The following is a 24,412-nucleotide window of genomic DNA, read 5'->3' on the forward strand; positions in this document are numbered from 1 at the left end:
GGAGTCCAGGGCACTAGTGCGGGAGTCCAGGGCACTAGTGCGGGAGTCCAGGGCACAGTGGGAGTCCAGGGCACAGTGGGAGTCCAGGGCACTAGTGCGGGAGTCCAGGGCACAGTGGGAGTCCAGGGCACTAGTGTGGGAGTCTAGGGCACTAGTGTGGGAGTCCAGGGCACTAGTGCGGGAGTCCAGGGCCCAGTGGGAGTCCAGGGCACAGTGGGAGTCCAGGGCACAGCCTCAGAATAAAAGGATGTTCCTTTTGAAAGGAGATGAGGAGGAATTTCTTTAGTTAGAGGGTGGTGCATCTGTGGAATTCATTGCCACAGACAGCTGTGGAGGCCGTCAATGGATATTTTTAAGGCGGAGATTGACAGATTCTTGATTAGTACAGGTGCCATGGGTTATGGGGAGAAGGCAGGAGAGTGGGGTTGAGAGGAAAAGATAGATCAGCCATGATTGAATGTCGGGGTAGGGCGGGAATGGCCTAATTTTGCTCCTGGATCTTAAGAGCTTCTGAACTAATGAACTTTATCCTGTATCTGTACACTGTGGATGGGGGAGAAGGCTGGAGAATGGGGTTGAGAGAAAAAGATAGATCAGCCATGATTAAATGGCAGAGTAACTTGATGGGCCGAATGGCCTATTTCTGCTCCTGGAACTCATGAACTGCACTGCACTGCACCGTGCCTTCTAACCGTGAAGGAGAGGTGTTCTTTGTCTAACGGAGTGTCACGCAGGCTGACTACCTTCTCTGAAACCCAGCTGTTATTGAACCCAGATCCTGGGGTGACTTTTGCACAAACGTTCCTTGCCCGTGAGCCTTCATTCAGCCCGTTGCCATGCCAACACACTCTTGGTAAAACAGTGGCAAAGCCACATTTACATCTTAAATCCTTTGAACTAGTTGCGCAACAGGGACACACTTTACATCCCAAAGACGTGCAGGTTTGCAGGTTAGTGGCCTCTGTGAATTATCCCCAGGGTGCAGGGAGTGGATGAGAGTGTGGGATTACAGGCAGCTAGTGTGAACAGGTGACTTGGACTTGATAGGCTGAAGGGGCCGTTTCCATGCTTAATCTTTCAATCAAAATTCAATCATACCATACCCCCATTAAAAGTAAAGAAATGCTTAATTTTTAATTTAGTTTAGTTTAGAAATACAGCATGGAAACAGGCCCTTCGGTCTATTGAGTCCATGACGACCATCGATCATCTTTCACACACTAGGGGCAACAGTGGAGTTGCTGCCTCACAGTGCCAGAGACCCGGGTTCGATCCTTACTACGGGCACTGTCTGTATGGAGTTTGTACGTTCTCTCCGTGACCACAAGCGTTTTCTCCGGGTGCTCCGGTTTCCTCCTACACTCCAAAGACGTACCGACCGGTTTGTAGGTTAAAATTCGGTAAAAATTGTAAATTGTCCCTAGTGTGTAAGATACTACTAGTGTACGGGGATCGATGGTCGGCGTGGACTCGGTGAGTCAAAGGTGTAAGAAGGAAATGCAGATGCTGGTTTTAACTGAAGATAGACGCAAAAAGCCCGAGTAACTCGGCGGGACAGGCAACATCTCTGGAGAGAAGGAATGGGTGACATTTTAGGTCAAGACCCGAAACGTCACCCATTCCTTCTCTCCAGAGATGCTGCCTGTCCCGCTGAGTTACTCCAGCTTTTTGTGTCTATCTTCGGTGAGTCAAAGGGCCTGTTTCCGCATTGTATCTCTAAAAGCACAACGCTAAAGCTGTGTTACCCACTTTCTCATCCACTTCCGACACACTGGGGGGGGGAGGCAATTTACAGAGGGCCAATTAATCTCAGACCCACACATCTTTGGGATGTGGGAGGAAACCTGAGCACCCACATGCAAACCCTACACAGATGGCACCCTAGGTCTGGATTGTATCTGGGCTCTGGTCTCTGGCACTGTGAGGCAGTGGCTGTACTGGATGCACCACTGTGCTGCCCTAAATTCAGGTTATCATCTTTAAAAAAAATTAAGATCGCATGCTCACATACTTTTCACATCATTAGCAATGTCGGTATGTCGATAGATGTAGCCCTCCAGGTAAGATTGAAATTTGGGTGACGGGGAGAAGAAGGCTAAACAGATGGACATAAGTTCCCAGCCAATGGCCAGACTTTGGTAGCAGAGGTTGTCCGTAGTCTGTCTGCACACCTGGATGTAAAGTTCGTCTCGGACGCCCTGCATGGTCCAGCACTTGGTGACTATCATGAGGGCAATGGGAACCCTCTCCATGCGCGTCTGTCTGTCCCCCATGTACATCTGCACCATCTTGAAGAGCTCGCAGGCGTCCTTCTTGATGACCCGGTCGCTGGTGACCAACATGGGCTTCTTGATGGAGCCTCCGACCCAGGAGAGCATGTTGGCGATGGACAGCCTGCGTCTGAAGATGCCGCGGGTGTGCATGTTCAGGTGCTTGGCCGCCCAGTCCTGCATGCTCTTCTCTGCAAGGGGTTTACGTAGAGTAGTGTAAGGAAAATGATAGCCCACACTGCAAGTCTGTCCACCCGAGTTAAGTTTAACATTGCTGCCTGCATTCTGGATCTGGAAGTGAGAGCAAAATAATATATTCATTAGTTTGTTATGTCTGTATCATGGAATACATAAATGCTTGCATTAATATTAGCAGGGTTGAATTAACCACGTCTTGACTATTCCATACATTTAAACTTTACTTTAGAGATACAGGGCAGAAACAGTCCCTTCGGCCCACCGAGTCCACACCAACCAGTTATCACCCAGTACACTAGAACTATCCTACACACAAGGAACAATTTGACACTTTACGAATTTAGTTTGACTTTTAGTTTCGTTTAGTTTTCTAGTTTAAAGATGCAGCATGGAAACAGACACTTCAGCCCACCGAGTCTGCACCGACCATCGACCACACTTGTACACGACTTCTATCCTACAGACGAGGGACAATTTACAGAAGCCAATCAACCTACAAACCTGCACGTCTTTGGAGTGTGGGAGGAAACCAGGGCACCCAGAGAAAACCCACGGGGTCACAGGGAGAACGCACAAACTCCGTACAGACAGCACCCGTTGTCAGGATCGATCCCGGCACTGTGAATCACCGCTGCACCACTGTGCTGCCCAACAATTGGCAGCAATACTGTGATATACAGACAGAACGCAAGAACAATGGAGGCCATTCAGCCCTTCAAGCCTGCTCCGTCAAATGTGCTTTTCAACTCTGCACCTCAATCCCCTCACCTGATGAAATGTACACCATAGGCTCCCACACAATGCAATTATATTAATTACCAGATAATCATCTTTCAGTGCTGTTGGTTGAGAGATTAATATTGAGTTAGAGGCTGAATTTACCACGCGTCCTGTACTCAATACAGTTAAGATAACTAAAGCATTTTCTCTCTTTCCCTCTCTATGCCTGAGATGTACAAGATTCTGAGTGGAGGGATAATGAGAAACAGGAGAATAATCCCAGGATCATTTCGGATGAAGATGGGAAGCAGTTTCTTTTCACAGAGGTTTGCATATCTTGGGGGCTTCACTGCCTTGGATGTTTGTGCATGCAGGTTATTGATTGGTTATTGTACAGGGTGCATGGGAGTGTCGGGAATAGAGGGCCATGCAGCATGTACAATCAGATGAGATCAGTTTAACTTCACATCATGTCTGGCACAAACATCGTGGGCCGAACGGCCCGTTCCTGTGCGGTGCTGTTCTGTTCCCCAACGACTCTCACTAACTTCTACAGATGCGCCGTAGAAAGCATTTTATCGCGAAGCATCACAGCACGGTTTGGGAACAGTCCATCCAAGAACGCAAGAAACTGCAGAGTTGTGGATGTTACCCAGACCATCACACAAAACCAACCTCCCTTCCATTGACTCCATCCACTGGGTGGCGTCGACAGCGATGACAGCCTCGCCAACAGTCTGTCTGTCTGTCTTTTCGTCTTTTTTGTTATTTTTAGTGGTCTTTAAAAAGTATGTGTGAATGTTCTCTTATCTGTTTTACGTGAGGGGTGGGGGAGGGGGTCGGGGGAAACTTTTTCTCAATCTCCTAATCTTATAGACAATAGGTGCAGGAGGAGGCCATTCGGCCCTTCGAGCCAACACCGCCATTCAATGTGATCATGGCTGATCATTCTCAATCAGTACCCCGTTCTTGCCTTCTCCCCATACCCCCTGACTCCGCTATCCTTAAGAGCTCTATCTAGCTCTCTCTTGAATGCATTCAGAGAATTGGCCTCCACTGCCTTCTGAGGCAGAGAATTCCACAGATTCACCACTCTCTGACTGAAAAAGCCCTCAATAGCAAGCCCTCAATAGCAAGAATATCCTTCCTCAAATTTGGAGACCAAAACTGCACACAGTACTCCAGGTGTGGTCTCACTAGGGCCCTGTACAACTGCAGAAGGACCTCTTTGCTCCTATACTCAACTCCTCTTGTTATGAAGGCCAACATGCCATTGGCTTTCTTCACTGCCTGCTGTACCTGCATGCTTCATTTCAGTGACTGATGCACTAGGACACCCAGATCTCGTTGTACGTCCCCTTTTCCTAACTTGACACCATTCAGATAATACTCTGCCTTCCTATTCTTACTTCCAAAGTGGATAACCTCACACTTATCCACATTAAACTGCATCTGCCATGCATCCGCCCACTCACACAACCTGTCCAAGTCACCCTGCAACCTCATAGCATCTTCCTCACAGTTCACACTACCACCCATCTTGCCGGAGATGCGAATTTGTCCGGATCGTATCTCCAGTCGCTCTGTGGCCTAACATCATGGAGCTGGCGGCCTTGCTTGAGACTGACTTTGAGCCCCACCGCCGGGCCGCGGACTTACCATTGGAGCCTGCGATCCCTTGCCTGGGATCGACGCTCCAACCGCGGCCTGCGGATTTCAACATCGAGGAGCTTGCAGTCTTGGGTAGAGACTGATGTCGGGAAGCTCCAAAGTCGCAGAAGGTTCGACCAGCCCCGACCCAGGGTCCGATCGCCCGGCGTGGAGGAGCTGAGATCCCCCCGATGCAGGAGCTTGATCGCCCCGACACGGAGGGCCCATCCGCCGGCTACAGGAGCCAAGATTGTCCCGTCAACCGAAGGCTCGAGGCCCCCGACCGCGGGAGGACAAAGAAGGGAAGCGATTGAACTTTTTTTTTTGTACCTTCCATCACAGTGAGGAATGTGGAGGAGTCACTGTGGTGGATGGTTATGTTAAAATGTATTTTGTGTGTTTTGTTGCTTTTTATTGGTATGACAAATCAAATTCCTCGTATATTGCAAAACATACTTGACTAATAAAGTATGATTATGATGATTATGATCTACACTTCACGCTGCCTCGCCAAGGTCACCAGCACAATCAAGGACCAGTCTCACCCCGGTCACTCCCCCTTCTCCCTTCAGGCAAGAGGTACAGAAGTATGAATTCGCACACCTTCAGATTCAGGGACAGTTTCTTCCCACCTGTTGGCAAGCAACTGAACCACCCTATCACTAACTGGAGAGCAGTCCTAATCTCCCATCTAACTCATTGTGGTCCCTCCGACGACCTCTAATCAGACTTTACCATGCCCTGAACGTTATTCTCTTTATCCTACATCTGCACACGGTGGGTGTCTTGTTTGTAATCATGTCTAGTTTTTCCGCTGACTGGATAGCATGCAACAAACACATGTGACAATGAGTAAACCAAGTCAAACCGATAGCATTTTTTGTGGCCACAGTTTACAATGACTGCCAGTATTTTAAACGGACCACTAACCGATCGCAGTTGTTCATTGGCGTGCAATACCGGTTGACTTTTCAGAATCAGTGGCTCATGGGGAAGATGCTCGTGCGGCTGCCTCACAGCGCCAGACACCCAGATTCAGTCCTCATCTCCCATTTAATTATAATCATGTATTGTCTTTCCGCTGACTGGATAGCATGCAACAATAAAGCTTTTCACTGTACCTCGGGACACGGGACAATAAACTAAACTATTGGATGCCAACCAAGGGATATGCGGACTGGCATAGAAAGTGGGATTGTGATACAGATTGGCCATGATTCGGTTGAACTGTAGGACAGACAAAGAGTCCTCATGTCCTTATGAGAGTGGCCTGGGACATTTCATGTTTCATCTCGGCTACTCACCCAAGGTACTGATCAGTGAGATTATTGCCAAAGTTTAGTTTAGTTTAAAGATACTGTGCAGAATAGGCCCTTTGGCAAACTGAGTCCGTGCTGACCTGCGATCACCCCATACTATTCTACACACTAGGGACAATTTACAAGTTTACTAAAGCCAATTAACCGACAAACCCATGCGGTCACGGGGAGAACGTACTAACTACGTACAGACAGTACCCACAGTCAGGATCGAACCGGGAACTCTGGCGCTGTAAGGCAGCAACTCTACCGCCACCATACATAGATAGGTACAATACCCGGATAGTGCACAATGCATGAGTTTATGCGCAAGTGTCTCCAGGTTTTGGTGCCATTCCACAGTCTAGGCTGCAGCTGGTAATAAGGGCCTGCAGCAGCCATCGCCTCTGCCCAGTCGTCCCACGAACCACCATCCCTCTCCTTCAACCTTCATGCCTCCCGCAGCCAACCCTGAGGGCGCCAATCTCTCTAATTGGCCGAAGATAGACACAAAAAGCTGGAGTAACTCAGCGGGCCAGGCAGCATCTCTGGAGAGGAGGAACGGGTGACGTTTCGGGTCGAGACCCTTCTTCAGACACTTGGCCTCGACATTCACTGGGGCTGGCACGAGGTTTTATTCCCCAAATCAGCACTAGATCTTCTCTGACAAAAGGGCTCGTATGGATATCGTCCTCCACAGATGCTGACTGACATGCTGAGTTACTCCAGCACTTTGTGGCTTTTATGTAAAACCAGCATCTGCAGCTACATATAAATATTTATAGACACACTCATTTATTCTAGATTGGCTCAGTTGAAAACTGCACAACTCACGAGGCACAAGAAGGACGGGTCCTGACCCGATCCGTCACCTAGCCAGGTTCTCCAGAGGTGCTGCCTGGCCCGCTGAGTTACTCCAGCACTTTGTGCCTCCATTTGTAAACTGAGAAACGACGTTTGAGTTTGCGATAAATAATTGCATATTACCAAACCCACACTGCGAGGACATTTCCCCTAACCTCTCCTCAAAATCGTCTGCCATAACTCAGTGTCCTCTCTTCTCTCTCACCACCGCTCCCCCTCCCCCCCCCAAGCATCACCTCAAAGAGACGTGAAATCAGTCACCACGATCAAACGCATGAAGAAACCGCAAACTTGGCACGGGAATAACATTCTAAACCACGTTCCTTTTGAATTTACTTCAGTTCATGCTGCTCTTGTCAACATAATTAGGACGCAGATTTGCAGTTTTTAAGATTTTAAACAAAACAGTCCACATTATTCCAAGGAATTTAGCATATCTGCTCACCCATTTCAACCCCATCAATCGCTGCACATTCCCGCTCAAACACTGGCAGTCTCCAGCAGCTGGGAATGCATTGATCTCTCCGAATTCCCATGCCTGACTAATTGGCCCACAGAAATGCCCAAAGGAAATTACTCCTCCATTGGGAACTCTCCAGGGGTAGGCTGTTGGGATCAAGACCACATCTTTTTTGCTTTCCACAGTCAGTCAATGTCTAAATGACCCAGGCCTGCTCGCAAGTCCTGATGTCTTGGCTTTTGATTCACTGTCGGTACTATTTTTAGGAGTGCAAAATAGTCCTGCAAAATAGTCCTGCAAAATAGAGTGTCAATCTCTCTCGGTTGGAGGTCTGTGAGCGGGGGCCAGTGCGCGGGGAATTAAAGGAAAAAAAACAATATAGCGATTGCTTCAAGATTATGAGCATTTGGCGGCCCAGGGCCTGCACTCGCTGGAGTTTAGATGGATGACCGGAGACCTCATTGAAACTTACTGAATAGAGCAAGGCCGGGTTAGAGTGGATGAGGAGAGGATGTTTCCACTAGTGGGGAGTCCGGGACCAGAGGGCACAGCCTCAGATAAAAAGGACGCACCTTTAGAAAGATGAAGACGAATTTCTTCAGTCAGAGGGTGGTGAATCTGTGGAATTCATTGCCCCTGACAGCTGTGGAGGCCAAGGCATTGGGTATTTTTAAGGCGGAGATTGACAGATTCTTGATTGGTAAGGGTGTCAGGGGTTATGGGGAAAATTGCAGGAGAATGGGATTAAGAGGGAAAGATAGATCAGCCGTGATTGAATGGGTCTCGACCCAAAACGTCACCCATTCCTTCTCTCCAGAGATGCTGCCAGTCCCGCTGGGTTACTCCAGCTTTTTGTGTCTATCTGTTGTTTACTCCTGCAGTTTGTGTCTTTTTATTTTTGTAAACCAGCATCTGCAGGCCCTTGTTTCCACAGATAACTATGGGTGGTTCTTACCTGCGGCGTGTTGCGAACAGGGCTCGGTAAAGAAAGGCTGATCTGGCTTGTGATGCTTCTTTCCAATGAATTGCTGGAAAAATCCACCTTCTCAAACGTTCTCTTCTGGCGGACCACTTCCTGTCGGGTTGCCAATTGGCTGTCGACCGAGGCCCGGATGTCGGCGCCCAGCTTGTGCAGGGACCTGTTGCTGGCCGCCATGTTATCCTTGGAGCCGTGGCTGGCGTACTGCCGCAGGTGCCGGCCCTCGGACTGCAGGCGGATCTTGTGGATGTCGGCCAGGATGCAGCTCTCGGCGATGTCGGCGTTCAGGCTGGCCTGGCTGCCCCTGATCTCCACCGCCCGGCCCACCACCGCCCGCATCTCCGCGATCAGCTTCTCGTTCAGGATGTTCAGCTCGCTGCTGCTGCCCAGGGAGCCGGGCCGGACCTGTCCCACCGCCGTCCTCCTGCCCTTTCTCCTCCGCAGGCTGGGAGAGGGGCCGGTGGAGTAGCCCGAGTCCTGGTGGCTGATCACCGAGGTGGGGTACTCCTGCGACTGCATGCTGCTCTGCCGGCTGTGCGCCTCGTTACTCTTCAACGAGTTCATGTCCAGGACCTTCCACTGCTGCTTGTTGCTGTCCTTGGCCAGTAGGTGACCAGCGAGGGCTCTTCCGGCACTGTCGCACGTCCCATTTGGGGAAGAGGACTGATTGGAAGCCGGGTCGATGTTGACCATCTGTTTGATGTACTCTCTCCCTGCCGGGCTGTACTCAGTGTTGGACGGTTTCCTGGCGTGTTGATTGACGCTCTGCGGATGAAAGGCAGAGTTGTGAAGCAGCTTGGCCGCCCCTCTCTGCGACGCTTGCCCGCCCACTTTCTGTGCTGCGGCTTTACCGTGAGAGGCTCCCTCCGGCTCCACCTCCATCGGGGGCACGTCGTAGATGGGCGACTCGATCGGAGGCTCGTCGTAAATGGGAGCGGCCGAGGCACACCTTGGGGACAGCGGCTGGCCCTGCCCAGGCTGGCTCTTGTGGGGAGTCTGGTGCGACGGGCCATTCGTCAGCACCAGGCAGAAGCCCCCATTCTCCGTCTTCTTCAGGTGCAGGGACGGCTTGGGTTCGAGGAGGGAAGAGACTTTGCCCCCCGGCGGGACGCAGCCAGCCTGCTGGGCCTGAGCCTGGGCCTGGGCTGAGGGCTTGACCGCCTGCACCTTCTGCACGCCCACTGACGGGGAGTTCTGTGGCTGAGGTACGGAGCCATGCGAGGAAACCGAGCTCGTGCCACTGTCCACTTTCACCAGCATCGATGCCTTGGTGCCCGGGGCTGGCTGCCAGGTGCAACTTGTTCTGCAGAAGACAAGGAAAGAGATTTTAGCAAGACGCAGTGCTGCTGTGAAAGTACCACAAATGGGACAATTCATTTAAATATATGTCATTACTACACCACACTGATTCCACCAGATAGATACTGCTTCAGGGAACTCAACCCATACAATCCCACACAGAAAGCACACGTCAGACTCCATGAAAGACACAAAGTGGTGGAGTAACTCAGTGGGTCAGACAGCATCTCTGGAGGACATGAATGGATGACGTTTTGGGTCGGGACCCTACTTCCGACCTTTCATTAATCCAGCATCTTCAGTTCCTCGTTTCTACATCAAAGCTGGTGATTTGGTCAAGGAGAACTCCAGACTAAAACGCAAGCTGTAATCATCTTGGGGCCCAGTGTGTAATCCAACAGCCTTCTACTGGTGCTGCTATCTGCTTGAAGGAAAGGAACACCCTCGTTTCTTTTAAGCAGTATTTTAACTTTCATTGAAACTCCCATTAGTACTAGGCAGCTGTTTTGCCAAAGGGCGGACGGCCTTCGGCCCCACTGAGTCCGCGCCAACCTGCGGTCCCAGTACACTAGCACTATCTACAAACACGACGGACAATTTACAATTTTAACAAAGCCAATTAACCAACAAACCTGCACGTCTTGAGAGTGTGGGAGGAAACCGGAGCACCCAGAGAAAAGCCCACGCAGTCACATGGAGAACGTACAAACTCCGTGCAGACAACACCCATGGTCAGGATGAAAAAACCTGACAGCGTGAGCGGTCCCCAGTGGAGGTCTCTCTATAAGGGGGTCCTCCCCTTTACATCTGGGACCTGGGGTGGAGAGTGTTGCATAAGGCTGTAGCCTGTAACAGGTACTTGAGCCGGTTCACGGTCTCGTCTGCCGCCTGTCGCTTCTGCGGTGAGGAGGAGACCGTGTACCATTTGTATACAGAGTGCGTGAGGTTACAGCCCCTGTTCCAGTATCTGAAGGGGCTGCTCCTCAAGTTCTGGCTCAATTTTAGCCCTACGCTTTTAATTTTTGGCACAGAGGGGGGAGGGTCAGGAGGGAGGAGGGGGTCTCCCTGTCGGTCTGCTCCTGGGCCTGGCCAAGATGGCCATCCGCGGGTCCAGGCAGCGGGCAGTCGACGGCCTCACAGAGGTCGGCTGCCTACCCCTGTTCCGGGCTTACGTCCGTGCGCGTGTGTCCCTGGAGAGGGAACACACGGTGTCCACGGGGACTCTGGAGGCCTTCCGTGAACGCTGGTCGCCGCGGGGGGTCGAATGTATTGTTGACAGAGATGGCGGGATTTTAATGTGATAATTGTTTATTTTGTAAACTGCCGATACAGGCGGCTTTTGTTTGATCACATTTTGCTTAGTATGTTTGTATGTTTTTCTTTGGAATAAAACTTTTATATTAAAAAATAAATTTTAAAAAATGGTCAGGATGAAACCCGGGTCTCTGACGCTGTGAGGCAGCAACTCTACCGCTGCGCCACCGTGCCGCCCTAAGAGCGTGTGTGGTCGATCACCTTTAGAATACAAGACCTATATTGCATAAGAAAGTCTATCTGTATTAAAGCTGCCCCCTTCATTCACAGAGCTGCATATCGATAACTTCAGTTGAACATCCTCAGCACTGTGAGTAGCGTTCATTAACTCTGCTATTTATACACAAGTGGGAGCAAGCGGAATGGAGTTGATGGAGGCTGCAGCTCGCTGGATCACATCCATAAATTAGCTCCCCATATCTCAACAGCGGGACTGAAAACCGAAGGATAAGGACAAGGCAGGAAGGTCACCTGCTCACAAGCTGCAGGAGAATGAAACAACAGGCGTAACATCATTTAATTAGTTTAGTTTGTTATTGTCACGTGTGCCGAAGTAGAGTGAAAGGCTTTTTTGTTGCGTGCTATCCAATTAGCGAAAAGACGATACCTGATTATAATCAAGCCGCCCACACTGTACAGATACAGGATAAAGTTCATTAGTTCACAAGTTCTTAAGTTCCAGGAGCAGAATTAGGCCATTCTGCCCATTGTCTATGCCGACATTCAATCATGACTGATCTATCTTTTCCTCTTAACTCCGTTTTCCTTCCTTCTCCCCGTATGATGTGTTTTTATATGATATTTTGTTTTATTGTTTAGTTTCACTGCTATTTTGGCTAGTCCGGGTAATGCTTTGTTTAGTATTAAGGATGGGCACAATAAGCTTTGGCTTCTGCCTACACCCTTTTTTTCCAGTCAGAGAATATCATGTGTGATTATATTGTTTTATTTTTGATATAATGATTTCGTACTATTTAACTTTCACAATTGTATGGTCAATCTGTTGTATTGACCAGAAAAAAATAATTAATAGATCTATTAATGAATTATTTTTTTACGGTCAATACAATACAACAGATTGACCATACCATTGATTAATTAATGAAGAAGATAAAATAAATAATAATAACCCCCTGACACATTTCTAATCAAGAATCTGTCAATCTTTGCCTTAAAAATACCCGATGACTTGGCCTTCACAGCCTTCTGTGGCAATGAATTCCAAAGATTCACCACCCTCTGACTAAAGAAATTCCTCCTTATCTCCTTTCTAAAGGTACACCCTTTTATCCTGATGCTGTGCCCTCTGGTCCTAGACTTTCCCACTCATAGAAACATCCTCTCCACATTCACTCTCTCCAGGGCTTTCACTATTCGGTAAGTTTCAATGAGGTCCCCCCTCATCCTTCTGAACTCTGCGAGTACAGGCCCAGTGCCTTCATATGCTCACCATAAAGGGAGTAACGCAAGAAATGCTGCTGTTGGAGTAGAGAGTTAAAAGAGTGGAGCGATTGTAATGAGCGATTGCCGATCCACTACTGGGACCAGCATGCAGAGAGTCACCTGACTTGGGTGCCATCTTGTATAATTATGGTGGATGTTAATACTTCTCATGGAATATATATCCCAGGTGTTTTTAAACAAAACATTCAATCACAAGGGAGTCCTTTCCCTCTGGAGGGGCAGGTTCTGGATGAGAAACGGAACTGAAGCACGTCTTCCCTTGAATATAAAATAACTTTCATATTCTTTCATTTATTCTCTCTATGAAAGGGCGGCACAATGGAGCAGCTGGTAGAGCTGCTGCCTCACAGCACCGGACACCCGAGCTTCAATCCTGACCACAGGTGCTGTCCACGTGGAGTTTGCACGTTCTCCCGGTGACCAAAGAGGTACAGGTTTGTAGGTTAATTGGCCCTTGTGTACATGGAATGGATGCAATGGTGGGATAACATCGAACAAGTGTGAAAGGGTGATCGATGGTCGGCATGGAGTCAGTGGGCCGAAGGGCCTGCTTCCTTGTTGTATCTTTCAATCATTTAATCTCAAGGCTGTCTGTTTGAAAAGCACAGGATATATTTATTTTAGAGATTAGGCCCACCAAGTCTGTGCCAACCAGTAATCCCCGTACACTAGCACTATCCTACACACTAGGGACAATTTACAATTTTTACTGAAGCCAATTAACCTACAAACCTGTACGTCTTTGGAGTGTGGGGGGAAAGCAGAGCACCCGGAGAAAACCCACGTGGTATTGGGGAGAGCGTACAAACTCCGTACAGACAGTACCTGTAGTTAGGATCGAATCTGGGTCTCTGGTGCTGTCAGGCAGCAACTCCACTGTTGCGCCACTGTGCCGCAATATACCAGGTATTGTGGCTAATATTTGTCCCCTGACAACACGAAAAACGGATTACATGATCAGTTTCGCACTGCCTCTTGGAAGAATTTGTGCACACAAATTCAGCCGTTAAACAGTGTGAGATGTACTGACATTGAACAAGGCCAGTATTCAGAGGCAAGTAATTACTTTTTATCATCTCCACCCAGCCAACGGATAACAATTACGATGTTTTAACTTTTCCATGTTTCTACTTCCAAATCCAACTTGCCAGAACCGATTAATTGTCGCTTTTGATTTGAAACTTAAGCTTCCAACTTCTTCCAATTTAAACTTCTCTGTGAAACTGAGCAGAATTCTAACCCGTGCTCTGAAAAATGGCAGGAGAAATAAAACAGCTCACTTTGGATCAGAGGCAACACGAACGGAGAGCTCTGTCTTCCTGCTATACATTTTCTATCGGAATCTGGATCTATAGGAACACTTCCTTCTCAACGGTTAGACCTTCTAAAGATGTGTCAACACTCTCACAAAGGAACTCACGCCTCTGTATTAACCCCATCAAATTGGTTTAGTTTAGTTTACACAGCTCCGAAACAGGCCCTTCGGCCCACCAGTCTGCGCTGACCAGCAATCCCCGCACATTATCATTATCTACGCACACTAGGTTTATACCGAGCCAATTAACCCACAAACCTTTGGACTGCGGGAGGAAACGGCACATTTGAGGAGGCACGTGGCCTGTTCCTGCCTCCATTGAAACCGAGCCAGTCCTATTCAATTCCAACCATCCCACTCCTGACATCAAAACCAACAAGACGTTTATCAGCTCCACCCACGATGTTTGCTGCTGTTCACGAGTGTCCGTGACTCAATCACACCCCAATCCCTTACCTCCTCCGCAAATACGCACCGCTCGGCAATGTGAAAATACGCTAATTTGGCATTCTTGGATTCAACATAGATCTGCACAATGATTCAATGATACTTTATGTACATTAGGTACAGCGAAGTGCTTCGTTTTGCAGACGACCCGGTGAAATCATGTGGCAGGCCTCACCCTCGCCCTGCACAAGTGGCGCCACCTCTTGGCGCTGACAAAGTTATAAAAGTACTGAACAGTCCTATCGACTGCCTGCCGCTGCAGTGGCAGCAGACCCACCCCTCCGGTTTTTGTGCACCCCCCCCCCCACCCAGTCCCCCTTCATTCTCTATGCCCCCTCCTGCCCGGTCCCCCATCCTTACCCCTTACTGAATTCTATCATCGTTACCTTTACTCACTGCATTTGTCATTGTTCCTCTACCACATCCTTACCAATTGCTGTGCCTTCTAAATTGCCACCATCTTAATAACATTTCTCTATTCCTTCATCCACATCACTAGGACACGGCAAAATGGTGGCACCCCTATTGAAGTTCATACGATAAGATACAATGGAACTTTCTTTATCCCAGGAGGGAAATTGATCTGCCAACAGTCATAAAACACAAAATACATGAGACATGAAATTAAAGTGGCGAGTGGAAAGGATTGGGGATGTGCAAAGATTGGGGAGCGGAGTCAGTCTCAGTCTCAGTCTACCCCATGACAGAATGGGAGGGGTTGTACAGTTTGATAGCCATAGGGAAGAAGGATCTCCTGTGGCGTTCTGTGCTGCATCTCGGTGGAACCAGCCTGTTGCTGAAGGTGCTCCTCAGGTTGACCAGTGTGTCATGGGGGGAGGTGAGTTGTATTGTCCAGGATGCTCCGCAGTTTGAGGAGCATCCTCCCCTCCAACTCCGCCCCCAGGACAGAGCCAGCCTTCCTGATGAGTCTGTTGATCCTCTTGGCATCCGCAACCTTCGCCCTGTTGCCCCAGCACACGGCAGCAAAGTAGATGGCACTGGCTACCACCGACTGTTGGAACATCTGCAGCATCTTACTGCAGTCGTTGAAGGAGCAATGATATCATGAGATGTCGCATCACGCCAATCAGGAATCCAGTCTCTCTCCTCCCAATTAATTTCACAGGGAGGAGTAAGGATGGCTATATCTCCGACTAAAAGGTGTGTAATGACTTGTCAGACCAACAGCTTGACTATAGGCTCTGTGCACAGATCCATCAGATGGGGCCATTTTAAGATCATATTCAACTCTTCAAATACATTAATTCTCAATCACTGTGTTAACAGCTTGCAATGTTCATAAGTTCTAGGAGCAGAATTTAGCCATTCGGCCCATCAAGTCTACTTTGCCATTCAATCATGGCCGATCTATCTTTCTATCTCAACCCCACTCCCCTGCCATCCCCCCATGACACCCTTACCAATGAAGAATCTGTCATTCCCCACCTGAAAAATATCCATAGACTTGGCCTCCACAGGCACCTGTGCCAATGAATTCCACAGATTCACCACCCTCTGACTAAAGAAATCCCATCTCATCTCCTTCTCGAATGCAGTGAAGCATGTAAGATAATGCTCGGTATTCTACAGAAACAACCTCCGGCACAGTGGCGGAGCAGTAGATTTGCTGCTGTACAGCGCCAGAGACCAGAGTTCGATCCTGACGATGGGTGCTGTCTGTGCGGAGTTGGAAAGTTCTCCCCGTGACCGCGTGTGCTTTCCCCTGGATGCTCTCGTTTCCTCCCACATTCCAAAGGCATTCAGGTTTGTAGGTTAAATGGCTTCTGGAAGCTGTCCCTAGAGTGTAGGACAGAACTAGTGTCTGGGTGATCACTGGTCGGCATGGACTCGGTGGGCCAAAGCGCTTGTTTCCACACTGCATGTCCAAACTAAACAAAGCTCAGGTTCCATTGGCTGCTGCCAACCTGCTAGGCTGACCGAATGGGTCTGCAGTGTCCGAACTATATTCCCACTTCATAGCATAGAGTAGATAATAAAACCTGGACAGGAGTGGCACCGCTGGTAGAGCCACTCCCTCACAGCACCAGAGTCCGGCCTTTCACCTTGGTCACTGTGCAGAGTTTGCATGTTCTCTCTCAAGCCATGTGGCTATCCTCCAGGATTCTTCCTGCACCCCAAAGACGTGCAGGTTTGTAGGTTAGAAACAAGGGACTGCATATGCTGGTTAATACACAAACTGACATGAAGTGCTGGCGTAACTCAGTGGGTCAGGCAGCATCTCTGGAGAGCGTGGATAGGTGGTGTTTTGGGTGGAGTGCTGATATGCCACCCATCCATCTCCAGTAGATCCTTCCTGACCTGCTGAGCTACTCCAGCACTTTTGTGACCTTTTGGGTTTACAGGTTAAATGGCCTCTGCAAAACTGCCCATAATGTAAAGGGAGTGGATGAGAAAGTGGGATAGCATAGACGTGATCAGTGGTTGGCGTGGACTTCTTTGCTGAAGGACCTGTTTCCACACCCCATCTCCAAACTAAACTAAAATTAAACCACAGCTATTTAACACATAGCTTGGGCAACCAGGGTTAAAAGGACCTTTCCACAGGCTGCCAAGTTAGCAAATTGGACAAACATCCCATCCCAAATGCATCCATTTCCTTTGCCTGCAAATTAAAACTGTTTAGAGCACTAAAAGCTTTCATGTCTTCATTCATGCACCTAAGTGCCCAAAAGTCAAGCACACATAAAACCCACTTCCCAAGAGCTCTGCATTTAAGAGCGCTGTTATTTTTCTTGATCCACCCATTCCGGCTCCTTCTCTGGGAGGTTGGGATCATGGAAGCCGTATTTGAGCTGAGTAATTATAGTTTATGAAAATGACCCTTTGCAACCGCAAATCCGGGCAGTTAAGATAAAGGACTAATGTTACTTAGCTTTACTTTACTTGAGAGATACAGAGTTGAACCAGGCCCTTCGGCCCACCGAGTCTGCGCTGACCAGCGATAACTCAACACACTCGCACGATCCTACACACCAGGGACAAGTTACAATTTTACTGAAGCCAATTAACCTGCAAACCTGTACATCTTTTGGAGTGCAGGAGGAAACTGGAGCACCCAGAGAAAACACACGCAGTCACAGGGAGAACATACAAACTCCGTACAGACAGCACCCGTAGTCAGGATCGAACTTGGGTCTCTGGCGCTGTAAAGTAGCAACTCTACCGCTGTGCCACTGTACCGCACAATGGGCTGTTTTGAAGATTCACTTCTTTCTCTTGCAAACACGATGCCAGAATGTAAATCTGGCCATCAAAACTGCACAGCAGAGAAAAGCCATCTTATTGATTTAAATTGCACTAAAATTGAATTTTCTTTCTATTTGTATGTTTAGTTAAGATCAGGGCTGTTTTATGATTATCATCTTTGGCAAAATAGTGCATTTATTTTATTACGGAAAACACATTTGGCAAACCAATTTTTAGTTTCAACAATAAATTACAACAAAATAAGCAACATCAGCAGGAGAGGGGAGAAGAGGGAATGAACAGGGCGAGACTGATCCTTGATTATGCTGGTGGCCTTGCCGAGGCAGCGTGAAGTGTAGATGGAGTCAATGGAAGGGAAGTTGGTTTGTGTGATTGTCTGGGCTGTATTCACAACTCTGACATTTCTTGCGGTCTTGGATGGAGCTGTTCCGAAACCAGGATGCGATGCATCCCGGTGGTATAATAATAATAATCCTTTTTTTAAAGTCTTGATTTTTTTTTTTTTAAAGTCACAGCGAGATGCAACACAGAAACTGGTTCTAAAGCTCAGAGTCCACCCTGATCATTAGCCATCCATTCACACTAATCTGATATTAATCCCTTTTTAAATTTTTTTAAAAAAATTCTCCCACATTCTCATCAACTCTCCTCAAATTCTATCACTTAACTTTACGTTTACAGAGGCCAATTAATCTACCGACCCGCCTGTCTACGTCCGGGATGTGGGATTGAACTGGAATATACAGAGAAAACTCAGGCGGTCACTGGGAGAATGTGCAGACAGCACCCGAGGTCAGGATTGAACCCTGGTCTCAGGCGCAGTGAGGGAGCGGCTCTACAAGCTGCACCACCCAGTGATTATCATTGTTATCCGTAAACCACCTTTAAACCTGCTGCTTGGGTGCGGGCTGCGAATAAATATTTTACTTTTCTCTCCAACGGAAGCGGAGAGAAAGATTGTACCTGCCGGGCAAATCTTGACCATTGGGCGGGTGAAGACGAGTATTGGTGACGGGGTGAGAAGGGAAGGGGGAGACTAAGCACCATCGACAGAAAACGGCCGCATTCAGAGTAGGGGAAATCAAGAACCAGACGACATAGGTTTTAGGTGAGGGGGAAAGATTTAATGGGATTAAATATCCTAAATTATACTAAAAGATTTAATCGTTGCCTAAAGGGCGACTTTTCATTTTTACGCAAAGGATGGTTGGTATGTGGAACGAGCTGCCGGACGGAGCAAGTAGTTGAGGCAGGAACATTCAAAACGTTTTAAGAAGCAGGTACATGGATAGGATAGGTTTATAAACATGGAACAACAGGTGCAGGAGTAGGCCATTTGGTCCTTTGAGCCAGCACCATCATTCAATATGATCATGGCTGATCAACTAAAATCAGTACCCCGTTCCTGCTTTTTCCCCATATCCCTCGATTCCTTTAGCCCTAAGAGCTAAATCTAACTCTCTCTTGAAAGAGGAATATGGGCCAAACGCAGGCAGGTGGGACGAGTGTAGATGGCGCATGTTGGTTGGCATGGCAACTTGGGCCGAAGGGCCCGTTTCCACGTTGGTATGACTCTATGATCTACAATGTTAGAAGATATCTCTGACCAACTGTTTTGAAGAATTAAAGAAGGACAGCTGAAGAATGAGGAATGAATCACCACTATTCTTAAATTACAAGAAACATTCAGGCAATAGTTAATCTCTGGTGCTGAACAAGACCAAAGCCCCCAGTTATTCTACAATGGTCTATAGATCTTCCAGCCAACAACTCTAGTTGGAATACAGTCCCATGGATTCAGCTGCACTTGACCCACATGATCATTAATGTCCACAACTGTTGGCAGGAAGGACACCCTAATCCAGTTTAATCTATCCTTTTCCAGGAAACACAATGTCTCTTTGCAGCTAAAAGCGGCCATAAACAGGGTTGAAATCTCATCTTAATATATCAGGCCCTACACCAGTGCCGGCGTACAAACCAACCACCAGCCAAACTTGCCAACCTTGTCTAGAGGTTTAACGTATGATGAGCACTGATTAGCACCAGTTTGACGGCACTGGGCCTGTACTCACTGGAGTTTACGAGGATGAGAAGGGATCTCATTGAAACTTAGGGAACAACGAAAGGCCTGTAGAGAGTGGATGTGAAGAGGATGTTTCCACTAGTGGGACAGTCTAGGACCAGAGGGCTCAGCCACAGAATAATAGGAAACAATGAGGACGAATTCCTTTAGTCAGAAGGTGGTGAATCTGTGGAATTACATAGACATAGAAAATAGGTGCAGGAGTAGGCCATTCGGCCCTTCGAGCCAGCACTGCCATTCAATATGATCATGGCTGATCATCCAAAATCAGTAACCCGTTCCTGCTTTTTCCCCATACCCCTTGATTCCGTTAGCCCTAAGAGCTAAATCTAACTCTCTTGAAAACAAATTCATTGCCACAGACGGCTATGGAAGCCAAGTCAATGGATATTTTTATGGTGGAGATTGATTAGTAAGGGTGTCAGGGGTTATTGGGAGAAGGCAGGTGAATGGGGTTGAGAGGGAAAGCTAGATCAACCATGATTGAATGGTAGAGTAGACTTGATGGGCCGAATGGCCTACTTCATCTCCTATGACTGATGAACTTAGAGCAGTACAAAGCTGTGGCAGTACAGAAACATATCTTCTAACCTTGTAGAGTTTTGAGATACAGCGAGGAAACTGGCCCTTCGACTGTCAGAGTCATGCCGACCATCGCTCACTAGTTCTATGTCCTACACTCGAAGGGCAATTTACGGATGCTTATAGGTTTAGTTTAGTTTATTATGTCATATGTACCGAGGTACAGTGAAAAGCTTTTGTTTGCATGCTGCCCAGTCAAAGAAAAGACTATACATGATTACAATAAAGCCGTCGGATAAAGATACAACAAAAAAGTGCAAGGTATAACATCATAGTACAAATAAGGCCAAGTAAATGATAACTCAAAGGTCTCCAATGAGGAAATAAAATCTCAGATGCAGCGCAGGAACAGGCCTTTCGGCCCACCGAGTCCACCCCGACCAGCCCCGACCGTACACTAGCACGAGGGACAGTTTACAATCTTTTACCAAAGCCAATTAACCTACAAACCTGTACATCTTTGGAATGGGGGGGGAGACCCACGGGGTCACGGGGAGAACGTACAGGCTCCGTGCAGACACCACCCGAAGTCAGGATTGAACCTGGGTCTCTGGTGCTGTGAGGCAGCAACTCTACCGCTGCACCAATGTGCCATCCCCAAACATGCTGTGAACTTTTACTGTCTCTTTAAAACTCTTGGCCTTCCCAATAATTCTCAACGCACTTGGATGCATCAAAAAGGAATTTATGAATTTATCTGAAACATCTCTTTATAACAGTCGGTACTACAGTGTATGTTGCCAGACTCCAAATGTCTATCCTTCTCTCGAGCTATGGGTCACGCTCTTTTTTTCTGTCAGGAAAACCAGATTCCTTTTGATTAAATTAAACAAATGTTAAGCTATGAGAAGCTTAACAAGGAGAAGCTATCTGGCTTTGCCAGTGTATTTCCCTCCTCTCGAAGGGACCCTGATTGCTCAGACAGAAACCGTTCCAACTCCAAGCAACTTCTGATTCCACACACACAAAATCTATTTATTTTGGCTTTCAATAATATTTGCGTCTTAATTTAAACAAAACTACTGCAGTCCTGGCCCCAGCAAGGAAGCCAAATGCATTTTGAGAACAATTGCTGTAATTAGTTTGATGATCATGCAGTCTCGCATGCACTTAAGCATTCCCAGAGGAACCAAAGTCTGGACAATCAATCCCGGACGGATCTAGAAACAAGGAACTGCAGATGCTGGTTTATTTTTTTTAAAAGACACAAAGTGCAGGAGTAACTCAGCGGGTCAGGCAGCGTCTCTGGAGAACAGGGATAGGTGACGTTTCAGGTCGGGACCCTTCTGCAGACTGATTGTGGGGGAGGTTGAGAGGAGGTGGGGGAGGAGAAAGTTAGAAGAAAGGAGGGGCAGAGACAAAGCCTGGCAGGTAGTAGGTAGATACAGGTGAGGGAGTTTCTTTATATAGGCAGATGTTTGGACAAAGGCCAGAGAAGAAAAGACAGACATGCAAAAGAAAACAATTGATGCGGGCAGAACAGTGGCATAGCGGTAGGGTTGCTGCCTTACAGCGCCAGAGGCCCAGGATTCAATCCTGACCATGGGTGTTGTCTGCATGGGGTTTGTGCGTACTCCCTGTGACTTTGTGGGTTTTCTCCTGCTGCTCCGGTCTCCACCGACACTCCAAAGCGTGCAGGTTTGTAGGTTAAATGAATTCTGTAAATTAAGTTGTCCCCTAGTGTACAGGGTGATCGCTGGCTAGCACAGACTCAGTGGGCCGAAGGGCCTGTTTCTCTGCTGCATTTCTAGAGTTGTAAATTGTGAAGTTGGAGTAAGGAATGCAGCTCAAAGGGGAGGGGGAGAGGAGAAAGAGGTGCGAGTCCAGGTGGGCCACAGCTGAGTGGGGTGTGGGAGGGGAGAGGGGAGAGGGGAGAGGAAGAAGGGGGTGCGATTGTAGTTACCTAAAATTGGAAAATTCAACATTTATACCGTTGGGGTGTAAGCTACCCAAGCAAAATATAAGGTGCTGTTCCTCCAGTTTGTGTGTGGCCTCACTCTGGCAATGGAGGAGGCCCTGGACAGAGAGGTCAGTTTGGTAATGGGAAGGGGAGTTGAAATGGATGGCAACCGGGAAATAGAGCAGGCTTCGGCAGACCAGGCGCAAGTGTTAGGCGAAAACAATAGCCGCGTCTGCGCTAGGTCTTGCCAATAGACATGAGGGACATAACGGCCCACCATTATGTTTAAACAGTTATCCCCAATTCTTGATTCTCCCACGAGATGAAACACCTTCTCCTCACACAAGGCCCTGCTCCAGTTAGTCGTTCCTAACATCACACTCATTCCAGGTGTTGAGTCCACTAAACTTTCTCTGAACTGGTTCTAATGCATTCACATGAAGAGACCTGCACTGCGCAAGAACATCGGATGATCAGATGTGGCTGAAACAATATACAGTAAAGCCTTAAAATAACAGGCCGGGGGGGGGGGAGAGAGAGGATGGTGTGCGTTATTGCCGATTGTCCCGCTATGACCGGGAGAGGGATGCAACGTTTAACCCAAGGCCGGGATGGAAACGCAGCACCGGGGCAGGGGGGGGATAAACACGCGGGAGCCGCAGAGCTTCCGCCCCTCCCCCCCCCACACGGTGCACCAGAGACGGGCCCAGTGCTCACACCACTTTCGTGCTGCTCGCTCGCTCTGCTCCCGCCATGTGGCGCCAGTGAGGTGGGGGACGGGCTGCGACGCGAGCCTCGGTCCGCTGTTACCAAAATCTGCCATTTGGAGGTCCGTCATTGCGAGGGTTTACTGTTAACTGAAGCAGCCAGAAATAAAAGCGGAAAATGCTGCAGGCATTAAGTAATTTAGGCAGCGGTCCTCTGTGGAAGGAGCTAACAGTTCATCGGCAGAGTTTTCAACCAAAAATGTTGACTCCGTTTCTCTTTCCACAGATGATGTCTGACTGCCAGCATTTTCTGTTCACATTTCAGATTTCCAGCATCAGAGGCTTTAATTTTGACTTTAGAGATACAGCGCGGAACTAGGCCCTTCGGCCCACTGAGTCCGTGCCGACCAGCGATCACTCTCAGTATCCTACACACTAGGGATAATTTACAATTGTACCGAAGCCAATTAACATACAAACCTGCACGTCTTTGGAGTGGGGGAGGAAACCGGAGCACCCGGAGAAAACCCACGTGGTCGCGGGGAGAACGTACAAACTCTGTACAGACAGCACCCGCAGTCAGGATCGAACCCGGGTGTCTTGTGCTGTAATGCAGCAACTCTACTGCAGCCCCACAGTGCCACACAAATTTGATTTACCGGAGAGGCCACGAGTTTGATTGATGCAAGACATGGAAATATTACAAGACCACAGCCATGGATATTTAATCCAAGGCTGATGTTTAAAGCAACTCTAAATTCATCTCTAAACACCACCAACCTGAAAGCAAGCAATGAAAATATAAGCTTCAAGGAAGGAGAAGCACCATGTTTTATTCCAGAGTTAAACACGACTCTTTGCTCTCTCACTCCCACAGAAATACGATTCAGATTCAATGGTTCGATGGCACTTTATTATCGCATGTACCTCGGTGGTGAAATTCTTTCTTCTGCATATAATTCAGTAAAATCTTACTGTAAATGAGCACAATCTCTCGCGATTCAATGGAAATATGAAACATTGACGAATTCCCCGGGGGATGTTAACGTTCATAAACATCTACATTGAGATGTTGTTCATCTGGGCACTCTGCCCCCTCCCCAACATCTACACGACACTGAGCACCCTCCCCAATCCACCGAGTCTCACACAAATACTCACCCGGTCCAGTGAGATGGAAATTTGCTGCAAAATTCTCCTGCCGACATCCGAGAGAGGGAGAGAGAGAGGGAGGGGGAAGAGAGAGGGCGAGAGGAAGAGAGAGAGGGAGAGAGAGGGAGATAGAGAGAGAGAGGGAGATAGAGAGAGAGAGAGAGAGAGAGAGAGAGAGAGAGAGAGAGAGAGAGAGAGAGAGAGAGAGAGAGAGAGAGAGAGAGAGAGAGAGAGAGAGAGAGAGAGAGAGAGAGAGAGAGAGAGAGAGAGAGAGAGAGAGAGAGAGAGAGAGAGAGAGAGAGAGAGAGAGAGAGAGAGAGAGAGAGAGAGAGAAAAGAGGGAGAGAAAGTGAGAGATAAAGAGAGAGAGATAGAGAGAGAGATAAAGAGAGAGAAATAGAGAGAAGAGAGAGAAATAGAGAGAGAGAGAAATAGAGAGAGAGAGAAAGAGAGAAAGAGAGAGAGAGAGAGAGAAAGAGA

General features: G+C 48.1%; 1 protein-coding gene across 2 annotated transcripts in view; it reads right to left on the reverse strand.

The window, feature by feature from the left end:
• arhgap46b (Rho GTPase activating protein 46b) overlaps window positions 1-24,412 on the reverse strand; it is a 150,598-nt gene that overhangs the window by 26,672 nt on the left and 99,514 nt on the right. The window contains exons 1-3 of one of the 2 annotated variants that reach the window (XM_078418797.1): window positions 23,943-24,076; window positions 8,416-9,742; window positions 2,012-2,561 (exon numbers count right to left, since the gene is read on the reverse strand). In XM_078418797.1, the coding sequence (XP_078274923.1) occupies window positions 2,012-2,561; window positions 8,416-9,742; window positions 23,943-23,989 (1,924 nt within the window). In that variant the 5' untranslated portion in view covers window positions 23,990-24,076. Of the gene's footprint in view, window positions 1-2,011; window positions 2,562-8,415; window positions 9,743-23,942; window positions 24,077-24,412 lie in introns of those variants that run through there. The other variant, XM_078418796.1, reaches the window with a different exon arrangement.

The sequence above is a fragment of the Rhinoraja longicauda genome, chromosome 22 (genome assembly GCF_053455715.1).
Source record: "Rhinoraja longicauda isolate Sanriku21f chromosome 22, sRhiLon1.1, whole genome shotgun sequence".
NCBI lineage: Eukaryota > Metazoa > Chordata > Chondrichthyes > Rajiformes > Arhynchobatidae > Rhinoraja > Rhinoraja longicauda.